Here is a 22,131-nt window from a genome sequence, read left to right on the forward strand (position 1 = left end):
TTTTATTGTACCAATTGTGGCTAACATTCGTGATGACGGCGTTCTTTCTTTACTTCGAATTTGTTTTAGTGACCGACGTATATTAGTTGTCTCATCTATCATTAATCTCTTCCAAGGCGCTAACAATCACGTCAGTAGTTGACATATCATAATTTGATTATATCCCCTTCGTAAATTTCCATGACTTGCAATATTGCAGATAAACTCCTATTATTGCAAATGGAGATAAGCATATATACTATTGCAAGTGAGATAAGCGTGTGTAGTATTGCAAATGGAGATAAGCGTGTGTAGTATTGCAAGTGAGATAGGCATATACAGATACATTAAGGTATCAATAATTTAAAATATCAATATTAAAGGAAAAATTAACGTAGGCGCTATATATAATATAGAGATTAATTGTGGTGTTAAATTGAAGTTATCAGTCATCAGTGACTCACTCAAATCGCGAATGCGGTGTTAATTTTAAAGTAATACAGCTAGTGTATCGAATTATACTACGGTATGAAGACATAGTTATACATTGATCGATAATTGAATATCTATAGTAGTCCATTATTGGTTATTTTCACCCCTCGATAGTCAAATGAGGGCAAGAAATGCCTCAGATGTATCTAATGTAGATTTGATCCGTGAATTGAGAGGCGGGCCAATCTCAGAAAATGTGGGGTTTAATCTCTTTCGCTCTTTGGACCTGAACTCTTGATATGCTAATACTAATAAAAGAAACCATCTCACTATCAGGAGCAAAATGCCGTACTATTTCTGAAAGTTACATAAGTAACACTAAAACAAACCATGTTACATTTGAAAGTCTTGTAGCATAAATCCGAAGAAAGTTTACTTGATGCTTCGATCACACGTGAAATGAGGAAAGAAACGTTACGAAGCGATTAGCCGATAAAATACGAAAATTAGAGTATTAACGAATAGAAAACAGATTATATATACATATATACATAGTGCTAAAGTTCTATATGCAGCCTAGCTAGGCATTAATGGTTTCCATTCCGACATTGTCTTGCCATTACCGTCGGACGAGGCACTTCTTGCCGACGAAGCGGGCGTTGAGTTTGGAACATCCGATGCAGATGTAGCTTCCAGCGATGACGGCTTAGTCTTAGACGAGGCCAACGACGCTGGTTTGATAGGAACAATCGGATTGAGCTTTGGGTGTTCTAGATCCACATTTCCTGTTGTAGCTGGTGAAGATACGGGAGAGCCCCTAGATGGCGTGGCAGAGTTGGATCTGCTCGAGATAAGAGGAGTCGTGGAGAATCCAATTGGCGGTTTGACGGGATTAGCCGTTTTCCTTGATGGAGGCGGCGGTGGGGGCGTAGATGCAGATGCAGATGGGGTACGCAGCAATGGATTCGATATGGATTTGGAAGGACTAGGAACGAGTGCTTCTTGATCATATGGAACCGGTGGTAGTTTTCTTGGAAACCCACTTGAAGTTGATTTTGATTGTTCCAGCGAGACTTGTTTTCTGCTCATTGGTGGTGGTGGAATTCTTTTTGGCAAAGTATTACTACGGCCGATAGGGCGAGCTGGCAATTTTGGTACATTTACATCAGCATCATCAAGAAGGTTCATTTCAGATAAAGTATCTACGGAAAAGCTAGAATCAGAATTCAACGACGAAGGTTTTGAAGACAGAGTCATGCTATCTGACAATTCCAATAATGATACTTCACCTATATCTCCATGCTCTTTTTTGTAAGTATCGTATAAATGTTTTGAAAGCTTAATTTTCATTTCTTCGTCCACAAATTTGACTCTACTTTTGAGTGTCGAATACACCGGTTTGTGGTCACTTGCAAGTATATCCATACATGAGTTATAATTTAATTGTTTTAATGGATCGGTACCCTTGGATGACATGTACAAGACTCTGTCCGTCCACGATGGTATTCTTTGCTTCTCAGACGAGTCATAGTTCGAAGTCCCCTTGTCAAACTTGTATGTAGGATAGAACTTAACAGCACCTTCTTTGAATCCGTAGAAAGCCCCTTTCTTAGTCATTTCGTGATTTAATTGATCCATCGCAGTTAATTCATCAAATGCTCCATTTTCAATAAAGTACCGGCATTGTTCATTAGGTAATGACACACGATAATTCAAGTCTCCAAACCAAATAATATGGTCATGGTCTTTGATAGTAAAATTTCTTGTAAATGTTAAACCAGACATAATGGTCATATAGTCATTATATCTTTCAACTAAGGCTGTTGTACCTGCAGCCAAATGAGACGTTATCAATACAAATGAAGTCAGACCGAACTCGAATCTAACACCACAAGCACCCTTGTTGGCAGCAATACCACCCAATCCAGTCTTCTTGGATGATCCAGCTACCTGTGTTACTTTATGAACTTGACTCTTTTTAACAAACAAAAAGAGCGACATCGATGCAATGGATTCAGCTCTCAATAACAAGTATGGTTCCGCCTGAGAATTTAACTGTGTCTCCAACAATTTCGCCCATAATGATGGCTTGGACGAGTCAGAACTTAAAATAGATCCCGCATTCAATTCTATAACTTCTTGTAAACCAATCGCATAGACATCTGGAAGTTCCATTCCAGTATTTTCTGGCGGGAAGAGAAAGCTGCTTAGATCAAGCTTACTATGCGGTGCTGCAGCATTGACATTGAAAGTACCAACGAAAATATTTATGTCATTCCAGGTTGTAAATGAGCTGGCTTCTGCATGCAACTTCTCCTGAACAAATTCGTTGATTGGATCATATATTCTCACGGGTGATGAGTTTTGCGCATCATAACCTAATAACAAATCCATAGTAGATTGCTTTTTAGAGTCCATAAAAGTATTCTGGTACATTCTAGAGACAGATTTGGTTACGTCAGAAAGAGCACCTGCAAAATTCATCTTACCTGATCTCGAAAATGAGGATTTTAAAGCATTTGTTCCCGTATAAATTTGTGATATAGCATCACCGTGATCAGCCCATAAAGTATTGTGCTTATTAACAAGATCATCAACGGCGTATCGTTCTTGGAGATTACCCTCACGAGTTCCGCGCTGATTCTGTAAAGTATGTTCCAAAATGCTTTGACAAATCACTTGTTGAATCAAATTGGTACGATCCAAACAGTCTAAACAATTAGTACGGAAAACACCATCTTGCCTGGTTACGGTTTCACCTTGGGCTGTATCGTAAACAAACCATCCAAAATTTTCCATAGAATCGTAAAGCATGGGTAAGATTTTCGTTGCACCTGCAAAACCACCACTCAGTTGCTTCGTTTCATGATGGAAATCAAACTCACTGAATGCCATTTCATCTCTGTGATCAGATCCGCTATATAATTGTTTGTAACGACGCAGGACTTGAACCTCTGCAGGTTTAGTCTTAGATAACAAATTAATAATATGACACACTCCGTACTTTTGACATATTTCAGTAAAATGTTTATTAAAAATTGGTTGCGTAGCCTCAAGCGATCTTGTGAGAGTAATCTTTGGGTTAATTAAAGTCAGATCCTGCTCCCAAAATGTCGGTACAGACCCTCTGATCTGAGTAAACGCAGAAATTTGCTCATGAGTAGGCTGATTGAAAATAAACTCAGTTTCAACGAAATTGGCCACGTTACCATTATCATCTATACCACGGGCATTGAATCTTGTACCAGCCCTTTTCCACGATTGCTTGGATATAATAGTCATACTTTCGCCCGACGAGTTCAAATTGACCGTTTTAGCAAACCCTCTAATAACTGTAGTTAAAAACCTATTGTCATCCAAGATGGCTTGCACGTACGAATCTAACTTGGATCTAAACTCGAATATCTCGCACATCATAAATGAATTCCACATATATTTCTCCAGATAGTGTTCGAGGTTGATTTTTCTCACACCTTTCTTTTCGTGGTGTAGTCTGGCGTTCTGGATACCTCTATTCTGGATTAGAGACGTCAAATCAAAATCATTGGAGTAATAAAACGACCCGTTCGATAAAAGCTTCTGCATTTCATGGCAAGGATGGGCCTCTCTAATATAATTATTTTCCGCCTCAAATTCGTCTGCAGTTGCTGCCATTGGAAGTCCCGTTGAGTCAAGACTCACAAAATCCCATTCATCACTCGATAATGAAAGAAAATCCACCGAATAAATCTTATCCACCGACTCATATTCCACTGGATGGGCAACGTCGGTGATTGCTCCCGTAATTACCGCCAAAAATGCCTTCTTATCAATGCTAATAAGCCCCAAACATCCAAATACCTCTTTTTTCAACAAAGTTCGAAATCCGTTCTCTTGGGTAATTTGATCGTTGGGTAACAATTCAACTGCCACGGCCGATTCCCTAGGCAAGTGTTTGGATTTACTGCTATGTAATTCCTGAAAGCATAGCGAATGTGTATCCGAGCGAATACAAATTGTACGAGGGTTTTCTTTATAAACCACCCTCATTATGCATTAATTTGCGGTTCCGTATGAGATATTCAATAAGATACTTCCAAAAGTTACTAGACGTAACTGATTGATAAATTGAAAGGACTGGAGTTTCGTGTCTAACCTGTAAAATGATTCGATCCAAGCGAGTTACAGGTTAGCTATTCTACTCTCTTTTGCCCCTATTAGTTGCTGCTAGAGTGAAGAATATGGCTTATTATGAGTCTAGGAGTATCAATGAAGTACGCAGAGGTTTCTTTTTGACATATTCAAGACAAAAAGGCTTACAAATTTGTTCATCTTGGTGTGTCGTAAGCATAGCACAATCGTACGAAAACGTCGCGAGACCCCATGGAACATACCCATTTTACGTCGAAACAGCTAAAACAGGCTATAGAGAAGCGTATATAATTCATTTTCTTAAAGAAGTATCTTACAATTGATCTAGATTATTCGTACACTCAAAATGAGTCTGGCAATTGGCATTATTGGAGGGGATTTGTTGTTTGTGATTTTTGGTGGGTGTATGGTCTTTTTGCGGCTCAGTGCAACCTATACCGAACATGAAAATAGTATCAAACCACAGAAACAACATACTATACGAATATATTGTATATTTGGGACGGGGTATTCCTTTTATAATAAATAGAAAGTTTATTGGATATACTTCATTCGTAGTGGTGGTTGGATTTATTATCTGGTAATTGGTCATCATTCAAGTCCACAATAAGTCCAATGGATCCAAAATAAGATCATTTTGGTCCACCATAAGTCCATTTTTCTCGGCATAAAGTTGTAGAAATCCTCTCCCCAATAATACTTCTCCATAATGTATTCTGATAGGGTAGACTCTATTCCCAATGCCTTGTGACAGAAAATAGTGGAAATTGTATTTATGGCCCGATTACATAATCGAGGTACTAATTTTCATGAAAAAGTTCAACGAAGCCTACAGTGTACAGCATTTATATTGTTCATTTGTGAAGAAATATAACAATAAAGTATTAATTGACGTAAAATGGCATCTCCAAACTACCAAATTACCTTATCGGACGAATCAAAGGAAAGAATTACCAAGGTTTTAGAATACTCCAAGACTATTGCTCACTACGGATTCATCCCATTTGTTTTATACTTGGGATGGTCAGCCACCCCAAACAGACCATCATTATTCAACTTGTTGAGTCCTTTCCCATCTGCTTAAGGGGATGAGTCTAGCGGGTGCTAGCACGAGCTGACGCAAGCGGACAAGAAGCTGTGCTGGTATGAATGAGCACGGGTGGAGCCACGGCAATTAATGCATGGACCATTAGGTGTATCATGGGTCGTAGGATGGTTATTGTGATTGCTTGTGCATTAGAGGTTCTGTGCGTACATTTTCTAATGGCGAGGACCCCTTGTTTGTGTATGGCTGATTATGTATATAGTTTGTTCATGAAATGAAAGTTATTCTATTTTATAGTTCTTTGTAGAGAAGTTATCGAGAAGCTTTAGAACTAGCGCGAGTGATGTTGTTGTACTGAGGTCCTTACACGGAGTATATTGAACATTTGAAGGGGGTTGCACTGGCATCTGAATAATGGTCCCGATTCTTGATGTTTGAGTCTGCGCATTTTTCAGATCAAGATGAGCTTAGCAACAGACTAATAGAAACCATATAAATATAAATATAGAAATAACAGTACCAGCCACAAATAATGGCTATAGAACATACTAATCATGATGTCATGTTTAGCAGAAGACAGGTTGAGATAATATCAGGGTTAGCAGCAGGGTTTTCGACTACTATCGTGATGCACCCTTTGGATTTGATAAAAGTAAGATTGCAGCTATCACTGGAAAACAGCACCCAACGATTCAAGTCATTGATAAATGTCATATCCAAAATAAATAATTCGGCCACTGCCGACTTCAATCAATATAAACAAATACATCATTCGTCTGGAATAAAAAGTGTCATTCTCGGTCGATATAAGTTTCCCCATACCATATTACAGTATTATAGGGGCATAGGGCCCAATATTGGAGGAAACATTGCTGCCTGGTCATTGTACTTTACATTGTATGCTGAGTTTAAACGGTTAATTAACTTCCAAAACCCCACTGCCAACTATTTTACATCGTCCACAGCTGCAGGTGTGGCAACTGGATTATTGACCAGCCCAATCTGGGTGTTGAAGACAAGAATATTGGGGACCACCAAGAACGATGCGGGAGCATACAGGTCCGTGACTGATGGGGTGAAGCGAATGCTACAAAAGGAAGGAGTTCTCGGATTTTGGAAAGGAGCCATCCCCGGATTATTTCAGGTATTTCAGGCAAGTTTACAATTCACCTTCTACGATCATTTCAAGCAGCACCAACTCTCAAAAAAGCCTTCCAATACGGATAGATTGTCCACGGGTGAGTATCTTGGGGCATCTGCTGCTTCCAAGATCGTGAGTACGATAATAATGTACCCGAGTCAGGTAATCAAATCAAGGCTTCAAAACTCCATCACCGAATACAAGTCCATAATAACTGTATGTAAGGAAATATGGCATAATGAGGGCTATTGGCGTGGGTTCTACAAGGGTGTTGGTACCAATATGCTTCGGGTTGTGCCCGCCACTTGCATCACTTTCGTATCATACGAGACTGCAAAGGATATAATATCCCACTTATAATGCAACCCTATATATATTCCTATTTAGACCCGTATATATGTACCATAGACCATAAATAATAGCTATAAAGCAATAAGCATCTATGATTTCGATGTTTTCACGTGAATTGCCATACGCGTTATGATAAACATTTCATATATATGGTGTTGATGATCTTCTTCTTGTAATACCAGGTAACACGGAGATGACAGAGAGTAAACGGGAACCACTATCAGATTCCGAAGAAGTTGAACAGGTTACTGCTAAAAAAAGAAAGCTTCAACCGGAAAATGGTCCTGGCAATGATGCCTGGGTCCCACCGTCGATAACTAGCATAGACAACCCGTTGAACTTCGATTCTTCAACATACCACTCGCGTATTCCACGAGAAATAGAGGCAGATATGACTGCTCCTGTGGTGCTTGGGGTTGATGAGGCCGGTAGAGGACCTGTGTTGGGCCCCATGGTGTATGGAATTGCATATTCGCTCGAATCGTACCTGAAGGACTTGCAAACGAAATACGGGTTTGCCGATTCCAAGACACTTAAAGACGACAAAAGACGCCAGTTGTTCCAGATGATTGAAAACGAAGCCCATGAATTGCACGGACATGTTGGATGGGCCACCACTACCATGACGGCGAAAGACATCTCGAGTGGTATGCTCCAGACAGTGTTGGGCAAAGGGTCGTACAATTTGAACGAACAGGCACATGATACCACCATTGAATTGATCAAACAGGTGATAGCAAAGGGTGTCAACGTTACTAAGGTGTTTGTCGATACAGTCGGTCCCCCAACTACGTATCAGGCCAAATTGCTGAAGATCTTCCCAACCGTCGCTATCACCGTCGCCAAAAAGGCCGATAGCATCTATCCTATCGTCAGTACCGCGTCCGTCGTGGCTAAAGTTACCCGTGATATTAACCTACACTACTACAATACCCATTTGCCTCTTTTGCACCACCATGTTTTAGGCTCGGGCTATCCTTCCGACCCCAACACTAGCAAATGGCTCCACGCCAACGTCGACCGGGTGTTTGGTTGGTGCTTCGGCCTAGTTCGTTTCTCGTGGCAAACTGCCAAAGACAGCTTAGAGAAACATAATGCTACTCCTGTCGTCTACGAGGCCCAATGCATCAAGGAGGACTCTGGTTACCACGACGTAGGAGACTTCTTCCTGGTTTCCGACACCCCGGCCACCAACTCTGGCACCAATTGTGGGCCCAATTCGTCAGGCCCTTCGCTCACAATCGACTCGCTGTTCTACGGCTCTACAAACGTTCTGCTCTAGTCATTTGTCCCTCCTCTGTATAGTACATTGTATAGTATTCATCCATTAATGCTACAGTAGTTATAATTGCAAAATTCGCCGGACCTTAAAATCCGAACAAAAGTGACACAAAACTGTGGGCGGAAGACAACCATGCGATCGATGAGTATTATAAACTAACTAACATAGTAAACCCAACAATCAATATAGTTTGTTAGACATATAACAGTTATATATTGGTAAACAGAAACAAGAATGAGTGCTTTAATCGCTGCGTCAAGATCTACCATGGCCTTTCGTGCCGTCGCTTGTACTAAACAATACAGTGCAGGGTATTTGCAATTAGCAAGATTATATTCATCGGGTAAATTTCCACCTCATACGGTGATCAATATGCCAGCATTATCACCAACCATGACACAAGGTAACATTGGTAGCTGGAGTAAGAGCGTTGGTGATGAATTGCACGCGGGAGAAGCAATTGCTGAAATCGAAACCGATAAGGCCTCCATGGACTTTGAATTTCAAGAAGACGGGTACTTGGCTAAGATTTTGTTAGGAGACGGATCCAAGGACATTCCAGTGGGTAAGCCAATTGCTGTTTACGTTGAAGAAGCCGAAGACGTTCAAGCATTTGAATCTTTCACCGCCGAAGATGCTGGTGATGCCGGTGCTGAGGCCAAGGCCCCAGAACCGGAAAAGGAATCGAAGCCAGAGGAATCGAAGTCTGAAGCCAGTGACAAGAAATCGAAGTCTGAAAGTACACCAGCTCCATCTAAGCCAGTTGCTGGCAGAATTTTCGCTTCTCCATTAGCCAAGACCATCGCTTTGGACAAGGGTATCGCTTTGAAGAACATCAAGGGTACAGGACCAAACGGTAGAATTGTAGCCAAGGACGTTGAGAACTACAAGGCTCCTGCTGCTGCTGCTGCTCCATCGGCCACCGGTGCCGCTGCTGCTGCTTACGAAGATGTTCCAATCTCAAACATGAGAAAGACCATTGCTACCAGATTAACCCAATCCTCGCAAGAATCTCCTTCATACATCGTTCAATCGCAAATCTCTGTTTCTAAGTTATTGAAGTTACGTCAATCATTGAATGCTGCTGCTGAAGGTAGATACAAGTTATCGATTAACGACTTGTTGATCAAGGCTATTGCGTTAGCTAACTTGAGAGTCCCAGAAGCCAACTCTGCTTGGTTAGGTGACCAAGGTATCATTAGAACCTACTCTAACGTCGATGTTTCCGTCGCTGTTGCCACCCCAACTGGTTTAATCACTCCAATTGTCAAGAACGCCCACACCAAGGGCTTAGCTGCTATCTCCAACGAAATCAAGGAATTAGGTAAGAAGGCCAAGGCCGGTAAGTTAGCTCCTGAAGAATACCAAGGTGGTACCATCACCATCTCTAACTTAGGTATGAACCATGCCGTTAACAGCTTCACCTCTATTATTAACCCTCCTCAATCAGCCATCGTTGCTATCGGTACTGTCGACAAGAAGGCTGTTCCATCTAACGTTAACGAACAAGGTTTTGTCTTTGATGATGTTATGACTATCACTGGTACTTTCGACCACAGAACTGTCGATGGTGCCCTTGGTGGTGAATGGATTAAAGCATTAAAGACTATTATCGAAAATCCTTTAGAAATGTTAGTCTAATTTAAAAAAGATTAGCTTTTCTACCGAGCTACATTGATTGAAAAATCTTAATACATCATAATCTATAACATAATACAAAATAAATCAACGAATAGAATAGAATATATGTCTTATTTCGTGTAGCTCGCTGCTCATGTCGTAATTTACTAGTAAAGTCTATATCATAGAATCGCCATACTTTATATTTAACCGTTTATTTGCCTAGAGTGAGCATCAACAATCAACAATTTTTGACAGAAAGTAAACACGTTTTATTGTTATCCTTGTTATCCTCTGTCAAGCAGAAAACATAAAGAACAAATGACATTGAAAACCATATATATTGCCAGACATGGGTACAGAGCCAACTGGTTACCTCCTCCACATCCGCCAAATCCTACTGGTATCGACAGTGATCCGCCATTGGCACCACACGGAATTGACCAAGCCAAACAATTAGCAGGATACCTTAACTCGTTACCTGTTAACGAACAACCCCAGTTTATATTATCGTCTCCATTCTACAGATGTGTGCAAACTAGTGAACCTATTTGTGAAATGCTTTCGGTGCCTTTGGTATTAGAGCGTGGCGTTGGTGAATGGTATAAGAAAAACCGTGGCATTGTTCCTGAACCAGCTAATTACGACGTGTTGAAACCATTCTTTCCTTGTTTAAAGGATTCAAATGAGTGGGATAGGGACTCAACTGTCGGGATAATTCCTTCTTTAGACGGGGAATCTGAAGATGATATTTTTGCCAGAAGTGTGCAATTTTGGAAAGCGTTCATACCTGTTTTTGAAGAAAAGTATCCAGAGATCACCACTATATTGATTGTCACACATGCTGCTACTAAGATTGCTCTCGGTATGTCGTTGCTTAAGTTCAACAACGTGTATGAAACAATCGATAACGATAACACAGTATTGAGAGCTGGTGCGTGTTCTTTAGATAAGTACGAGCGTGATACTAAGGATTGGTCTATCAAAATGAACGGGAATTGTGAATTTTTATTAGACGGCGAAGAAATGAACTGGAACTTCCACTCAGCATTTGAAGCTGGTTCCGATGAAGATATCAAAGCAAGACAAGAGGAAGCAAAAAGAAAAGCACAAGCCAACAACGCCAAAGAACAATTTGACAGAGAGCCCACTCCAGTAACAGAAATTGCGTCTGGATCCGAACCCTTGGCCAATGAAGAATACGAGGTACGTTCATAGAATGTTTTTAGAGTATAATACAATAGAGATTCCCATTACTAACTCATAGCAAGAATTTTTATGTAACAATAGATGTACCAATGATTGGTAATTCTAATCTTTCTCAATTTGAAGATGTTAACCAATCAGCATCCCAGTCGAAACAGGATTCGAAGGAAAATATAACATCCAACGCAAAACAAAACTATATCAAATCTTCGTCACACCTTCAAATCACCGACTTGAACAACAAAAACCCATTAATTAAATTATCCAATAGTAATGTCAGTACTGATAACGATTCCATTAATAACATATCAGTAATAGACGGTAATATCTATCAAACGAACTGGTCAAAATTAGTGGGGACCGAATTGGTTTTTGATGACTATGGTGAATTAATTGGAAGTGTAAGAGAACATTTAAAATGCGATGAAAACATAAAGATTACGTCCAAGAATGAAAAAGAAAAGAAAGATACGGATATGGCTGATGATGACGGCGACGTCAAGGTTAAAGATGAACAAACTTCTTTCTTGTTAAAAGCTATTAAAGCTGCAAAGAAAAAAGAAACCGAAGTAGAAGTGTAATTTAGTTTAATTTAATAGATTTAAATTAGTTGATTGTATATATATCTTACTATGTATTCAAATACGACAAATCGACATACTGCGACAGGAAAAGGTCGAATTTTATGGTAATTCAAAAGAACCTTTTTAGCAACGAAAGCAAACTGCATAAGCATTATGTCTTTTAGTCACCCATTATATGAAAGGTTGAAACAATTCCAGTTTGTATTGGCATCCACATCTCCACGAAGGTTGGAAATTCTCGAAAAAAATCTTCAAATTAAAGATATAGAGATAATGCCATCCAACTTTGAAGAGAATTTACTGAAGGAAGAACACACTTGTCAGGAATATGTCTCTAATACGTCATTAGGAAAAGGGCAAGCGGTAGTGAAGCAATTGATCTCGCAAAACGGACCTAGCTCGATTATCTTATCGTCTGATACCATTGTAACCTGCAACCAGGAAGTATTTGAAAAACCCCAGACTAAGGAAAGACAGCTTGAAATGTTCCATAAGTATCACCAGCATCCTGATTTGGAAGTTATAACGTCAGTGAATATCATAAAATATGATTCAGTCACAAAAGAGTCGATTATAAAATCAGCTATCGAGATTACCAAACTTAGGTTCAACGATGAATTATCGGACGAATTCTTGAAATACTACGTTGATAGCGAAGAGGGTTTACACGTAGCAGGTGGTTTCAAGTACCAGGAACTAGGATGCTTATTATTTAAGTCTATTGACGGAGACTACTTTAACATAGTTGGCTTGCCTGCTGGAACTACATTCCGGCTATTGTCTGACATTTTACAACCAGATCACTAACTTTCAAGGTAATTATTCTCCTTCCCCTGCATCGGTTTCTAATATTCCTGAAATCAGTTACCTTAAATTTGTAATCCCAAATACGCCTAAATCAAATACTACAAACTTGTGATAAGCTTCATGAGTCAAACGTTTCTAAGAGATATACTACTTTTGCCCCTTTAATATTATCATATACCACAAATACTGATTTGATTTAGGGAAATGTCTTATTGTCTCTCTAATTGCTAGTGGTCTAAATATATTGTGTGTTTTTTCTTTCTGTACTATAACCCTGTACCAACATCTTTGCAAGTCATTAAAGTTTTCAGAAATATTATAGCTGTTGCCATGACTGAACAAAGCAATATTTTGAACTATTCCAACTTTATTTACTATAATTATCGGTTGCATGTCAAACACTACATATGTCATTTATGTTGCAACTATTTTGCATACATACTACAATAAATTATTTTTCTTGGTCAAAATCAACTCTTTTTTTAAAACAAAACCCACAGCTTCTTGCTTATAACGACCATCCAGTAAATAATCAATTCCAATACCGATATAGGCCTATTACCAAATAGTAGAATAAGAACTGAAGCTAGAATAGAATATGGGATTATGGATTGTCCTGCATATATATTTATGTCCAAGATTAGCAATTTTGTGTAATGATTTATTTTTCAGGCGATGAGACCTAAATAAAAATTAATTTTGTAGTTAGATAAAGAGAGAACAGAGATAGAAGGCATAATATGGGTAAAGTTAGTAATAATAAGAAGCAGAACGCTGACAAAAAGGTCAAAGATATCGAAAAGGACTTACAATTGCCCGAATCTAGTGAAGAAGAGTTGTCGGGCGAAGAAGAAAGTGCCGAAAACAGCGATGAGAGCGATGAGGAAAGTGAAGGATTGGAAGGATTTTCCAGTGACAGTGATGAAGAGGACGAAGACTTAGACGACAAAGAAACTAAACAGCATGCCACTAAAAAGACCACTCCCACAGAAAAACACATACAGGCTTCCGGACATACGGTAACCAAAAAGAAGGCCGCTAGTGCAGCCTCCAACCCAGCCAAAAGCAAAAGGGGTGTCATATACATCGGACGTATTCCACACGGGTTCTACGAGGCCGAGATGAAGAAGTATTTCACACAGTTTGGAGACATCACCCGTTTGAGGTTGTCGAGAAACAAAAAAACCGGTAAGTCGAAGCACTACGGGTTCATCGAATTCGCTCACCATAACGTGGCCAAGGTCGCTGCCGAAACCATGAACAATTATCTTTTGTTCGGCCACTTGTTAAAGGTCCACTTGGTCGAAGACCCTAACATCCACGAGGACTTGTTCCAAGGTGCCAACATGAAATACAAGGTGATCCCATGGAAGAAGATCGGTCAGAACAAGAACGATGCCGCAAGATCAAAGGAAAAATGGGACAAATTGTCGCAAAAATGGTCGAAGAAGAGAGCCCTCAAGCAGAAACAGTTATCGGACAAGGGCATCGACTTCGACTTGTCAAATATATAGTTTTATCCATTAATACATAACTTTTACCGTACACATAATAGTAGTTTTGGGTCCGTATACTTCGTTTATACGTCACGTGATTTTCTTTTCTGTCGCTTACGTTCATGATTATTTTTATTGGGCTGATCTCTTCACATGGTATTCTCCAACAAGAAACCAACGTATATCAAACGTAAATCGTCAACGATTTGTTATAGAGATCAGAAAGAACAGGATACGTAAAATGTCTGAAGAAGAAAATTTGAAAGCATATACTTTAGATGAAGTTTCGCAACACAACACCGTGGACGACCTCTGGGTTATCTACGATGGAGGGGTCTACGATATCACCAAATACATAGATGAACATCCAGGTGGTGAAGAAGTTGTCGTTGATGTCGCTGGTACAGATGCTACTGAAGCTTTCGAAGACATTGGACACTCAGACGATGCCCGTGAAATTTTGAAGGGGTTATTGATTGGTAAAGTACAAGGTGGCACCATCAAGTCACCAGTTAGTGCTGTCAGTCAGTCTGAAAGCACCGGTTCTTCGATGCCAATGATTGCTATTTTTGTGTTGTTACTCGCTGTTGGTGTTTATTTTTATATCAAATAGGGATTGAGGTGTATTTAGTAAATACTACGTAATTCATATGCGAAAGATGCTACGAGAGGGCACTAGGTGTGGTCCAAGGACCATTGGAGAGACCACGAATGGGTCTATGGTGTAGAATGATATTGATTTCTCTTGAATGCCACGTCGGATGCAATTTGGTTCAGTCCAGCTTGTTGGCCCATTATTATCATATGATCGCGTATGTTTTTTTTATGTTGGATCCTACAGAACACTAGCATTATCCGAGCTATGCACATTTTGGGTATTGGGACGGTGATAAGCTAGATAAGTTTCGAAAGAAGTAAATCTTTAGAAATGAGCCGTTCTACTGTTTTTCCGTCGATGTAACGTTGTGCCGTTATGCCGATTAGAGTTAAGAAAGTGTCTACAACTATTCTTCCATATACCCGTTAATTGTAAATTCAGTAAGAACTACTTTTAGGCATAAAATTTACAACGGATAATCTAAGCAATACTGAGTTGCAACCATCTGTAGAAACTTGGGATACCAGGGTATTTTTAGTTGATCACTTATATTGGCCCATTCTCCAGGTATTGAATTCGAATTGATCCAACTAAAGCTTAACAACAATAAGCAATGTGCGTCATCAATATAGGATGGGCCTTACCGCATGTAGACAGTAGTGTGCTTTATGAATCATAAAATTTCAATTCATTATTAAGGTCGCATATGAGAACCAATTTGAGACGTAATTATTTCTAAAGTATTGTTCTTTATTCCTTTAAGAATATGTCAAAGTATCAACAGAGTTCACTTTTTATAAAGAGATTGGGGTTGGAGTATCCAATAATTCAATCCCCAATGGCAGGTATCAGTACTGTGAAATTGGCTTCTGTCATTAGTTCAAATGGAGGATTAGGATCGATACCTCTCGCATCAGTTGATGCTAGACAGCAAAGTGGAATTGACTCGATAGTCAAGCAATTGAATGAATTTAAGTCTTTAGCTAAAACCAATGTCGTTAACCTTAACTTTTTCTGTCATGATCATAAGGAACAAAAGACACCTACTAATGACCAAACTGCAAATTGGCATAAGCTTGTTGGTAAAGCAAGACCAAGCATTACTCAAGATATCCCAACCTTACAGAAATCTAATATTTCATTGGCAGAAGTTGAGAGTAGTCATCCTGAATTATTTTCAAAATTGCTAGAGAAATTGGTAGAATTCAAGCCAAAAGTTGTAAGCTTCCATTTTGGGTTCCCTTCCGAAAATGCCATTAAATTTTTACAGGAAAATGGAATTATGGTATTTGTGTCTGTAACCTCAGTAAAAGAGGCCGAAAAATTGATTGATTTAAAGGTTGATGGTTTGGTTAGCCAGGGGTATGAGGCCGGTGGCCATAGAGGAAACTTTTTGGTTACTGAAAGATTAGACGAAAATTTGTCCACCTTTTCGTTATTTACCCAAATAAAGAGGCTAGTAGATAATTCTACCTGGAAGCCTTTTATTATTCCAGCTGGTGGAATAATGGATGGCAAGACCATTGAAAACTACTTGGCCAATGGTGCCTCGGGTGTTCAACTTGGTACTATCTTCTTATCTACACCAGAATCTAACTCAAACGACTTTATTAAGAATGTAGTGTCGGGATCTAATGATATCCCTACGATAATGACAAGATTGGTTTCTGGAAAGCCTGCTAGATGCTTACGAACACCCTTCATCCAAGATCTAATTGAAGACTGTAGTAATTTAAATCTCGATGATCAGCCTTCATATGGTTATGCTTATTATGGCTACAAAACTATGGCGGGATTACTCAAAGACGTGCGTTATGGTTTTTATTTGGCCGGTCAAAATTATCATCAGATTAATCCAGATTTTAATACAGAACAAGTATTGTCAAATCTAGTTGACGAACTTAAACAAGCTGGCTTTAGTAGTACCTAAAATAGTTTTCTCTTCGAAGTACATTAGATTTTCTAGATATAACGATTTTATGCACATGTTTTGATATTAACTACAATCTTTCTTTCTCTCTCTTTCTCCGAGTTGGTATTTTGCAGCTACGCAGGACTGAAAATAAAAGGTTCAGCCTAATACATAAATAGAAGTTATGGTCTAAACAACTCTATTAGAAAGCTTACTCTATACTTCATTGTGTTAAGTAATGAAATGCCGTATACCTGAATCTTTTTGTTTCATATTTGTGGATTAATTAAATTGTGTTTTTTAAACATTTTTGACCAAAATTCAGAAAATTTTCAAAAAATTAAAAAGCCCCGAATACTGCAAACGTTACAGTTAGTATATTAAATAATTAACGATAACAAACACTATTTGAAAATATCACATATATACACAGCTAAGTCCGTTTATTTCTATTGTACACATCTATATCCTTTTAATTATTTGGTTTTAAACAGTACATTCTAACTGGGTATAATTCTTTTGGTAATCCTTTTTGGACATCGCTAGCAATTAATTTAAACCCAGCCTTAATGAACAATTCTCTAAATTTTGCATCAGTTCGTGTAACCGAAGAATCGGTTTCGTCGAAAATATCTTCGTATGGGGCAATATTTTCCTTAACTATCAAAGTTCCAATACCATTTCCAATTAATGCAGCTCTACACCTTTCCCAGAACTTGACCAATTCTTCATCTGGCAATTGACCAACACACCATTGACACCAGACTAACCAATACTTTCCTACCTTTTGTGGATCACATTCCCATTCTTGCATACCTATATCGTAAATGTCTCCTAATTTCCCTCTATTTTTGACGCTTTCTAACTCGTTGTACATTTGTGCAACAAATGGTTTAACTGGTTCCAATAAATCACATTTGTCACTTACTTTCCACAATAAATCTCTTGTTATCCTACCAATACCAGCACCCATATCAATAGTGAGCTTTTCCACCCCATCAGGACAGATCATTCTACTCTGCAACTTTCTCAAGAATGTAGAAGATCCAACAATATCGGCCTTAGGAACAGCTGTTTGCTCTCCAAATCCACCCAACACACCATCAACTGAAGCTGGCACGCCTGTCCAATATTCGATCGCAGCATTATAATTAATTTGTGAATCTGCAACATGATCCTCATTCATGCTGTGGTCATCATTAACCTGAATAGACTTAACTGGCATATTTATTGTTGTGTTCCTATAGAGCTACTTGACCTCTACTAGGTAAAACTTTTTTAATATATGTCCTGCGACATTTGAAGACATCATCACCAAATGTCGCGATATGGAAGACTTATACGCGTAAGCTTTTAAGACATAAATAAAGAACTTACCACGGTTTGTTGCATGTTTTTTAGGTTTAGGAGCTGTTAAAATGACTTCAAATTATTTTGATTTAGATGATATACTAGCTGATGGAGAGAAGATTCCATGTCGCTTCAATATTACCGTACCAGGATTGGGTTACTTAGAAGGAAACCCAGGAAAGGCAATTGCTAAAGATACAAAGATCGAATTGCCATTGTGGCTTGCAGAAATCTTAGCTATATGTGAATTACTGGAAGATTCTCAACAAAGTTTTATTGACTTGTCGCAACCAGATTTTATAAATTACAAAGTAATAAATGCTATCAAGACTAATGCAGTAAACATAGATTTGCATTCAATTTTAACCAATTATTATAAATTATGTGAAAAATGGGCATCAATGTTTAGTGATGCGGAGTTGATTGAAGTAGTCATGCAAATGTTGAAGGAAAGGTCGTTTGAAATTAATAATTATGCAAGTAACGCAAGCAAGCAGATCAATAACAATTTCATTTTCTCTTTAGATGAATTTGAAAAGAAATTATTCAAAATTACGGCTGACAGTAACAAGCTGATGAGAAAATGGTTAAAGGATTAAAATTGGGTAATGATTTATGTAATATAAAGTATGATGTTTATTTTCAATTGATTTAATATATTTGATATAGAATTATAGCATTAATCGGTACAAAAAGTAGTAATACATTTATACAGTCAGAGGTAAGTACTATCCTCCTTATTGTTCATCTTGAGCGGGAATTTCGTTTTGGGTATCAGTCAAGGATTCTTCTTTCTGATCTTCATTCACGGCATCTTCGTTAGGTAATTCATCATTTTCTTTTGGTTCTTCACCATCTTCATTAAACAAATCATCATCTAATTCATCGTCACTATCATCTATAGTTTCCTTCGACAATCTAGATACCTTTCTTTTCTTAGATGTCTTGATTTCATCTTCTTCATTGTCATTTTCTTCAATTTTTCTCTTTGAATCGTTTTCAGGTTCAGATTCATCTTCTGATGGAGATGGTGCATCTTCCTCACTATCACTAACAACATTCTTCCTCTTTCCTTTCTTTTTTCCTTTGGTGCCCTTTGTAGAAGACTTCTTACTTCTCTTCTTTTTTTCTTCCATAGCAGATTCCTTATTAAACAATTTGTCATCATCTTCATCATCAACAACAACATTCATTCTAGCTTCTTCTGCCCATTGCTGAGCTTGCTCTTGCAACTTAGCTCTTTCTTTCGCTCTCTCTTCTTCAACTTGTCTTTCCCTTGCTTTTCTATCTTCTTCTTCCTGTAATAACTGTGCAGCCTCTTGTTCTCTTAATTCCTTTGCTTCCTTTAATCTTATTTCAGATTTAGTAACACTTGCAACAGTTTCATCAAGACATGCATTTAATCTATTCAATAATGTATTAGTACCCAAATTAGCACGAGCTTTTAATTCGGATTTTGGATATGGTGGATGCTTTTCATCATCTGAAGATAAAGAATTTAAGGTCTCAATAGCTCTGTTCAAATTATCAATTCCTTCCTTAATTTCATCAACAAGTCTTTGTTCCAAAGGAAGCTTACTAATAAATTCAGCAATTTGGAATTGAATATAAGCAATGTTGAATCTTAATGAAGATTTCGCTCCAGTAGAATTTTGTAATGCCTTTTCAGAGTACGATAATGCATTATTCAAATAACTTAAATTCTTTTCAGAAAGACCTCTTGAGAGCCAAGCACGACCCAAGAATGATAATATTTTAGAGTCATTATTTGCAAATCTCATTAAAGCGATTTCATAATTTTCAATGGCCTTGGAATATTGTTTCAAGTCTAATAAGACATGTCCCAAATTGAGGTAGACTGAAATATCATTTAATGAATCTCTAATTTTTCTCAAAATGTCTAAACCTTTATTAGATTCCTTATTTTCAATGTATACGATGGCTAAACCTTGGGCACCATACACGTTGTGAGGATCAACCGACAATACCTTGGTGAATAATTCTACCGCTCTGATGTAGTATTTCTTTTTCTTGTCATCTTGACTCAGACCTTTTATATCTCTCGCCATAATGCAATAAATATTCGCCAACGACAATAATGCGTAACAATCATGAGAATCGTATTCAACCAACGTGTCCTTTTGGTGATTGGTATCCGCATCTGGCTTTAAACCCACCTTTTTACCAAAAGTCTTTACAAACCAACCGTAAAATGAACGAATTTCCAAATCTGAGGCATTCAAATTCAATAAGTTATCTACTTCTTGTTTTATTTCTTCTTTTGTAGATTTGTTAGTTGAGACACAATCCAAAAATAATAATCTCAATTTTGCAGAGAAATAATTTGGACAGTCTTTGAGTAAAGATTCATAAATCTCAATTGATTCTGATTCATTTGATAACTCTTTAGATCTAGCAAGATTGAAAGATATCGTTACATCTAAATCATTACGTAAGTCCATCAAAACATCACCATTTTCATCTTTGAAATCATCAGAAGCCTTCAATTTTTCAGAAGTTGCCTGGAAAATATTTGAAGCAGCCTCATAATTATGCTTAATGAAATTAAAAACACCAATATTATTATATACTTCTAATGGTGCATCCTGGTTAATTTGTTTCCTGGATTCAATAGCCTTATTGAGATAGGTCAAGGATTGATTCATATCTTTAGTTTCATATAACTTACTTAATATCAAAAATGCGTTCAAGGCAACTGGTTCTTGGTTAATAAATTCCAGGTCATCTTCATTCTTGGTAGTAGAAGTTCCTCTTATATTCTTGGCTAATCGCAAGTACCTTTCTAACATAGATATACCCTGTTCCTGTTTTCTCTTGCTTTTATGCTTCGAATATAATACACCTAAAGAATAATTAACTTCTAAGCACTTTGGGTTAGTTTTTAAAATAGATTCATAGGTAATGGTTGCCTCTTCTGTGGAACCACGGTTGATTTGTGATTGACCCAAACCTAGCTTGGCCATCAAGTTATTTTCATTCAACTTAATAGCTTCGTGAAAATATTTCTGTGATTGCATGAAATCAGATTTTGCAAAGGCAACCCTTCCCAACCAAAAAGCAGCTTGCGATAACAAATTTGATTGGAATTTTGAGACTTTAGAAGGGTTGTATAACTTAGTCGAAGCTGAAGCACCAGAAATTGAGTGAATAACTTTATTACTAATCTTTTCGACTAAGGAGTAGTCTTCCTTTGAATAATAGTAGGACGCTAGAGTCAATAAAATGATTGCATCATTAGACTTCTCTTTATAGTTCTCAGCCAATTGCTTTAAGCATTTCTCATAATTTAATTGGAAATCTTCATCACCCAATGAGTTATTGAAGTTAATGTTGAAGTTAGCCAAATTTAATAAAACTTTGGCCTTCAAGTTATTTGGATCAAGTTCCAATGCTCTCCTCCATGAACTTAAAGCCATTGACTCATCCTTGAGGAACCAAAAACATAAACCAATACCGATTCTTGGGTCTGGCTTCATTAAAGGATTTAAAATTAAAACTTGTTGATATAATTTTAACGCATTCGCATAATTCTTTGTTTTGTTCAAGATTATTTGAGCTTTTCCTAATAAAGCAAAACAGTTATTATTATCGATCTTCAACAACCTATCGAATATGTCCAAAGCAGGTTCAATTTGATCCTTGTACAAGTATAGCACAGCTTTTGCCAACAATACTGATACACCTCCTTTGGTGCTATCTAAATTCGAAACCTGATTAAGTTCCTCACCAGCTTTAACCAAGTTTTCATTCTTATCTACTCCGCTGGAGACAAATTTCAAATATAACCAACTTAAGTATGTATGAAATGACAATTTATCTTCATTGTTAAACTGCGATAATCCCATAGCAGTCTTAATAACATTCAAACTTTCATTCAACTTGTTTCGTTGCGAATATGCTGTAGCTACTGAAATCCAGTATTTCCTTGGACAGTTTTCTGTTTCTAAGAAACTGATTAATTCATTACTATCATCGGGTAATTCTTCTACTAAGTTAATACTAACAATTTGTCCATTACTCAAGGGAACATCTAAATTTCCAATCGTTTCAGCCGCGTGTTTTCCTAAATAAAAGGATACATCTATTGGATCTTCCATGTCCGAGCCTATTCTGATTGTTTATTTCGATTAAGAGAGAACTGAGCGTCAATTTTTAGTTACCAGTGAATCTTGTTGA

The 22,131-nt window shown here is 37.8% G+C and overlaps 14 protein-coding genes across 14 annotated transcripts; 11 read left to right on the plus strand and 3 right to left on the minus strand.

Annotated features, from left to right (window-relative positions):
- Window positions 1-987: 987 nt before the first annotated feature.
- Window positions 988-4,440, minus strand: AC631_01304 (phosphatidylinositol-3-/phosphoinositide 5-phosphatase; the record flags this gene model as incomplete). Its single annotated transcript, XM_015610134.1, has 1 exon — window positions 988-4,440. The coding sequence occupies one exon, from the start codon at window positions 4,438-4,440 to the stop codon at window positions 988-990; it is 3,453 nt and encodes a 1,150-aa protein (XP_015469041.1).
- A 1,000-nt stretch (window positions 4,441-5,440) lies between these two features.
- TOM7 (Tom7p) lies at window positions 5,441-5,626 on the plus strand (the record flags this gene model as incomplete). The annotated part of the gene is made up of 1 exon (XM_015610135.1): window positions 5,441-5,626. One exon carries the CDS (start codon window positions 5,441-5,443, stop codon window positions 5,624-5,626), a length of 186 nt encoding a protein of 61 aa, XP_015469042.1.
- A 493-nt stretch (window positions 5,627-6,119) lies between these two features.
- AC631_01306 (flavin adenine dinucleotide transporter) lies at window positions 6,120-7,088 on the plus strand (the record flags this gene model as incomplete). Its single annotated transcript, XM_015610136.1, has 1 exon — window positions 6,120-7,088. The coding sequence occupies one exon, from the start codon at window positions 6,120-6,122 to the stop codon at window positions 7,086-7,088; it is 969 nt and encodes a 322-aa protein (XP_015469043.1).
- Window positions 7,089-7,272: 184 nt separating this feature from the next.
- Window positions 7,273-8,361, plus strand: RNH35 (ribonuclease H2 catalytic subunit; the record flags this gene model as incomplete). Its single annotated transcript, XM_015610137.1, has 1 exon — window positions 7,273-8,361. The coding sequence occupies one exon, from the start codon at window positions 7,273-7,275 to the stop codon at window positions 8,359-8,361; it is 1,089 nt and encodes a 362-aa protein (XP_015469044.1).
- Window positions 8,362-8,595: 234 nt separating this feature from the next.
- LAT1 (dihydrolipoyllysine-residue acetyltransferase) lies at window positions 8,596-10,002 on the plus strand (the record flags this gene model as incomplete). Its single annotated transcript, XM_015610138.1, has 1 exon — window positions 8,596-10,002. One exon carries the CDS (start codon window positions 8,596-8,598, stop codon window positions 10,000-10,002), a length of 1,407 nt encoding a protein of 468 aa, XP_015469045.1.
- A 300-nt stretch (window positions 10,003-10,302) lies between these two features.
- Window positions 10,303-11,199, plus strand: AC631_01309 (transcription factor TFIIIC subunit; the record flags this gene model as incomplete). Its single annotated transcript, XM_015610139.1, has 1 exon — window positions 10,303-11,199. One exon carries the CDS (start codon window positions 10,303-10,305, stop codon window positions 11,197-11,199), a length of 897 nt encoding a protein of 298 aa, XP_015469046.1.
- Window positions 11,200-11,279: 80 nt separating this feature from the next.
- AC631_01310 (uncharacterized protein) lies at window positions 11,280-11,768 on the plus strand (the record flags this gene model as incomplete). The annotated part of the gene is made up of 1 exon (XM_015610140.1): window positions 11,280-11,768. One exon carries the CDS (start codon window positions 11,280-11,282, stop codon window positions 11,766-11,768), a length of 489 nt encoding a protein of 162 aa, XP_015469047.1.
- Window positions 11,769-12,044: 276 nt separating this feature from the next.
- AC631_01311 (nucleotide diphosphatase) lies at window positions 12,045-12,578 on the plus strand (the record flags this gene model as incomplete). The annotated part of the gene is made up of 1 exon (XM_015610141.1): window positions 12,045-12,578. The coding sequence occupies one exon, from the start codon at window positions 12,045-12,047 to the stop codon at window positions 12,576-12,578; it is 534 nt and encodes a 177-aa protein (XP_015469048.1).
- A 740-nt stretch (window positions 12,579-13,318) lies between these two features.
- Window positions 13,319-14,092, plus strand: NOP15 (rRNA-binding ribosome biosynthesis protein; the record flags this gene model as incomplete). Its single annotated transcript, XM_015610142.1, has 1 exon — window positions 13,319-14,092. The coding sequence occupies one exon, from the start codon at window positions 13,319-13,321 to the stop codon at window positions 14,090-14,092; it is 774 nt and encodes a 257-aa protein (XP_015469049.1).
- Window positions 14,093-14,315: 223 nt separating this feature from the next.
- CYB5 (Cyb5p) lies at window positions 14,316-14,687 on the plus strand (the record flags this gene model as incomplete). Its single annotated transcript, XM_015610143.1, has 1 exon — window positions 14,316-14,687. The coding sequence occupies one exon, from the start codon at window positions 14,316-14,318 to the stop codon at window positions 14,685-14,687; it is 372 nt and encodes a 123-aa protein (XP_015469050.1).
- An 823-nt stretch (window positions 14,688-15,510) lies between these two features.
- Window positions 15,511-16,602, plus strand: AC631_01314 (putative nitronate monooxygenase; the record flags this gene model as incomplete). Its single annotated transcript, XM_015610144.1, has 1 exon — window positions 15,511-16,602. The coding sequence occupies one exon, from the start codon at window positions 15,511-15,513 to the stop codon at window positions 16,600-16,602; it is 1,092 nt and encodes a 363-aa protein (XP_015469051.1).
- A 454-nt stretch (window positions 16,603-17,056) lies between these two features.
- AC631_01315 (N-terminal protein methyltransferase) lies at window positions 17,057-17,809 on the minus strand (the record flags this gene model as incomplete). The annotated part of the gene is made up of 1 exon (XM_015610145.1): window positions 17,057-17,809. One exon carries the CDS (start codon window positions 17,807-17,809, stop codon window positions 17,057-17,059), a length of 753 nt encoding a protein of 250 aa, XP_015469052.1.
- Window positions 17,810-18,002: 193 nt separating this feature from the next.
- PSF3 (DNA replication protein) lies at window positions 18,003-18,533 on the plus strand (the record flags this gene model as incomplete). Its single annotated transcript, XM_015610146.1, has 1 exon — window positions 18,003-18,533. The coding sequence occupies one exon, from the start codon at window positions 18,003-18,005 to the stop codon at window positions 18,531-18,533; it is 531 nt and encodes a 176-aa protein (XP_015469053.1).
- Window positions 18,534-18,671: 138 nt separating this feature from the next.
- Window positions 18,672-22,052, minus strand: AC631_01317 (uncharacterized protein; the record flags this gene model as incomplete). Its single annotated transcript, XM_015610147.1, has 1 exon — window positions 18,672-22,052. One exon carries the CDS (start codon window positions 22,050-22,052, stop codon window positions 18,672-18,674), a length of 3,381 nt encoding a protein of 1,126 aa, XP_015469054.1.
- Window positions 22,053-22,131: the final 79 nt, after the last annotated feature.

Source organism: Debaryomyces fabryi (assembly GCF_001447935.2).
Source record: "Debaryomyces fabryi strain CBS 789 chromosome Unknown contig00017, whole genome shotgun sequence".
In the NCBI taxonomy this organism is placed as follows: domain Eukaryota; kingdom Fungi; phylum Ascomycota; class Pichiomycetes; order Serinales; family Debaryomycetaceae; genus Debaryomyces; species Debaryomyces fabryi.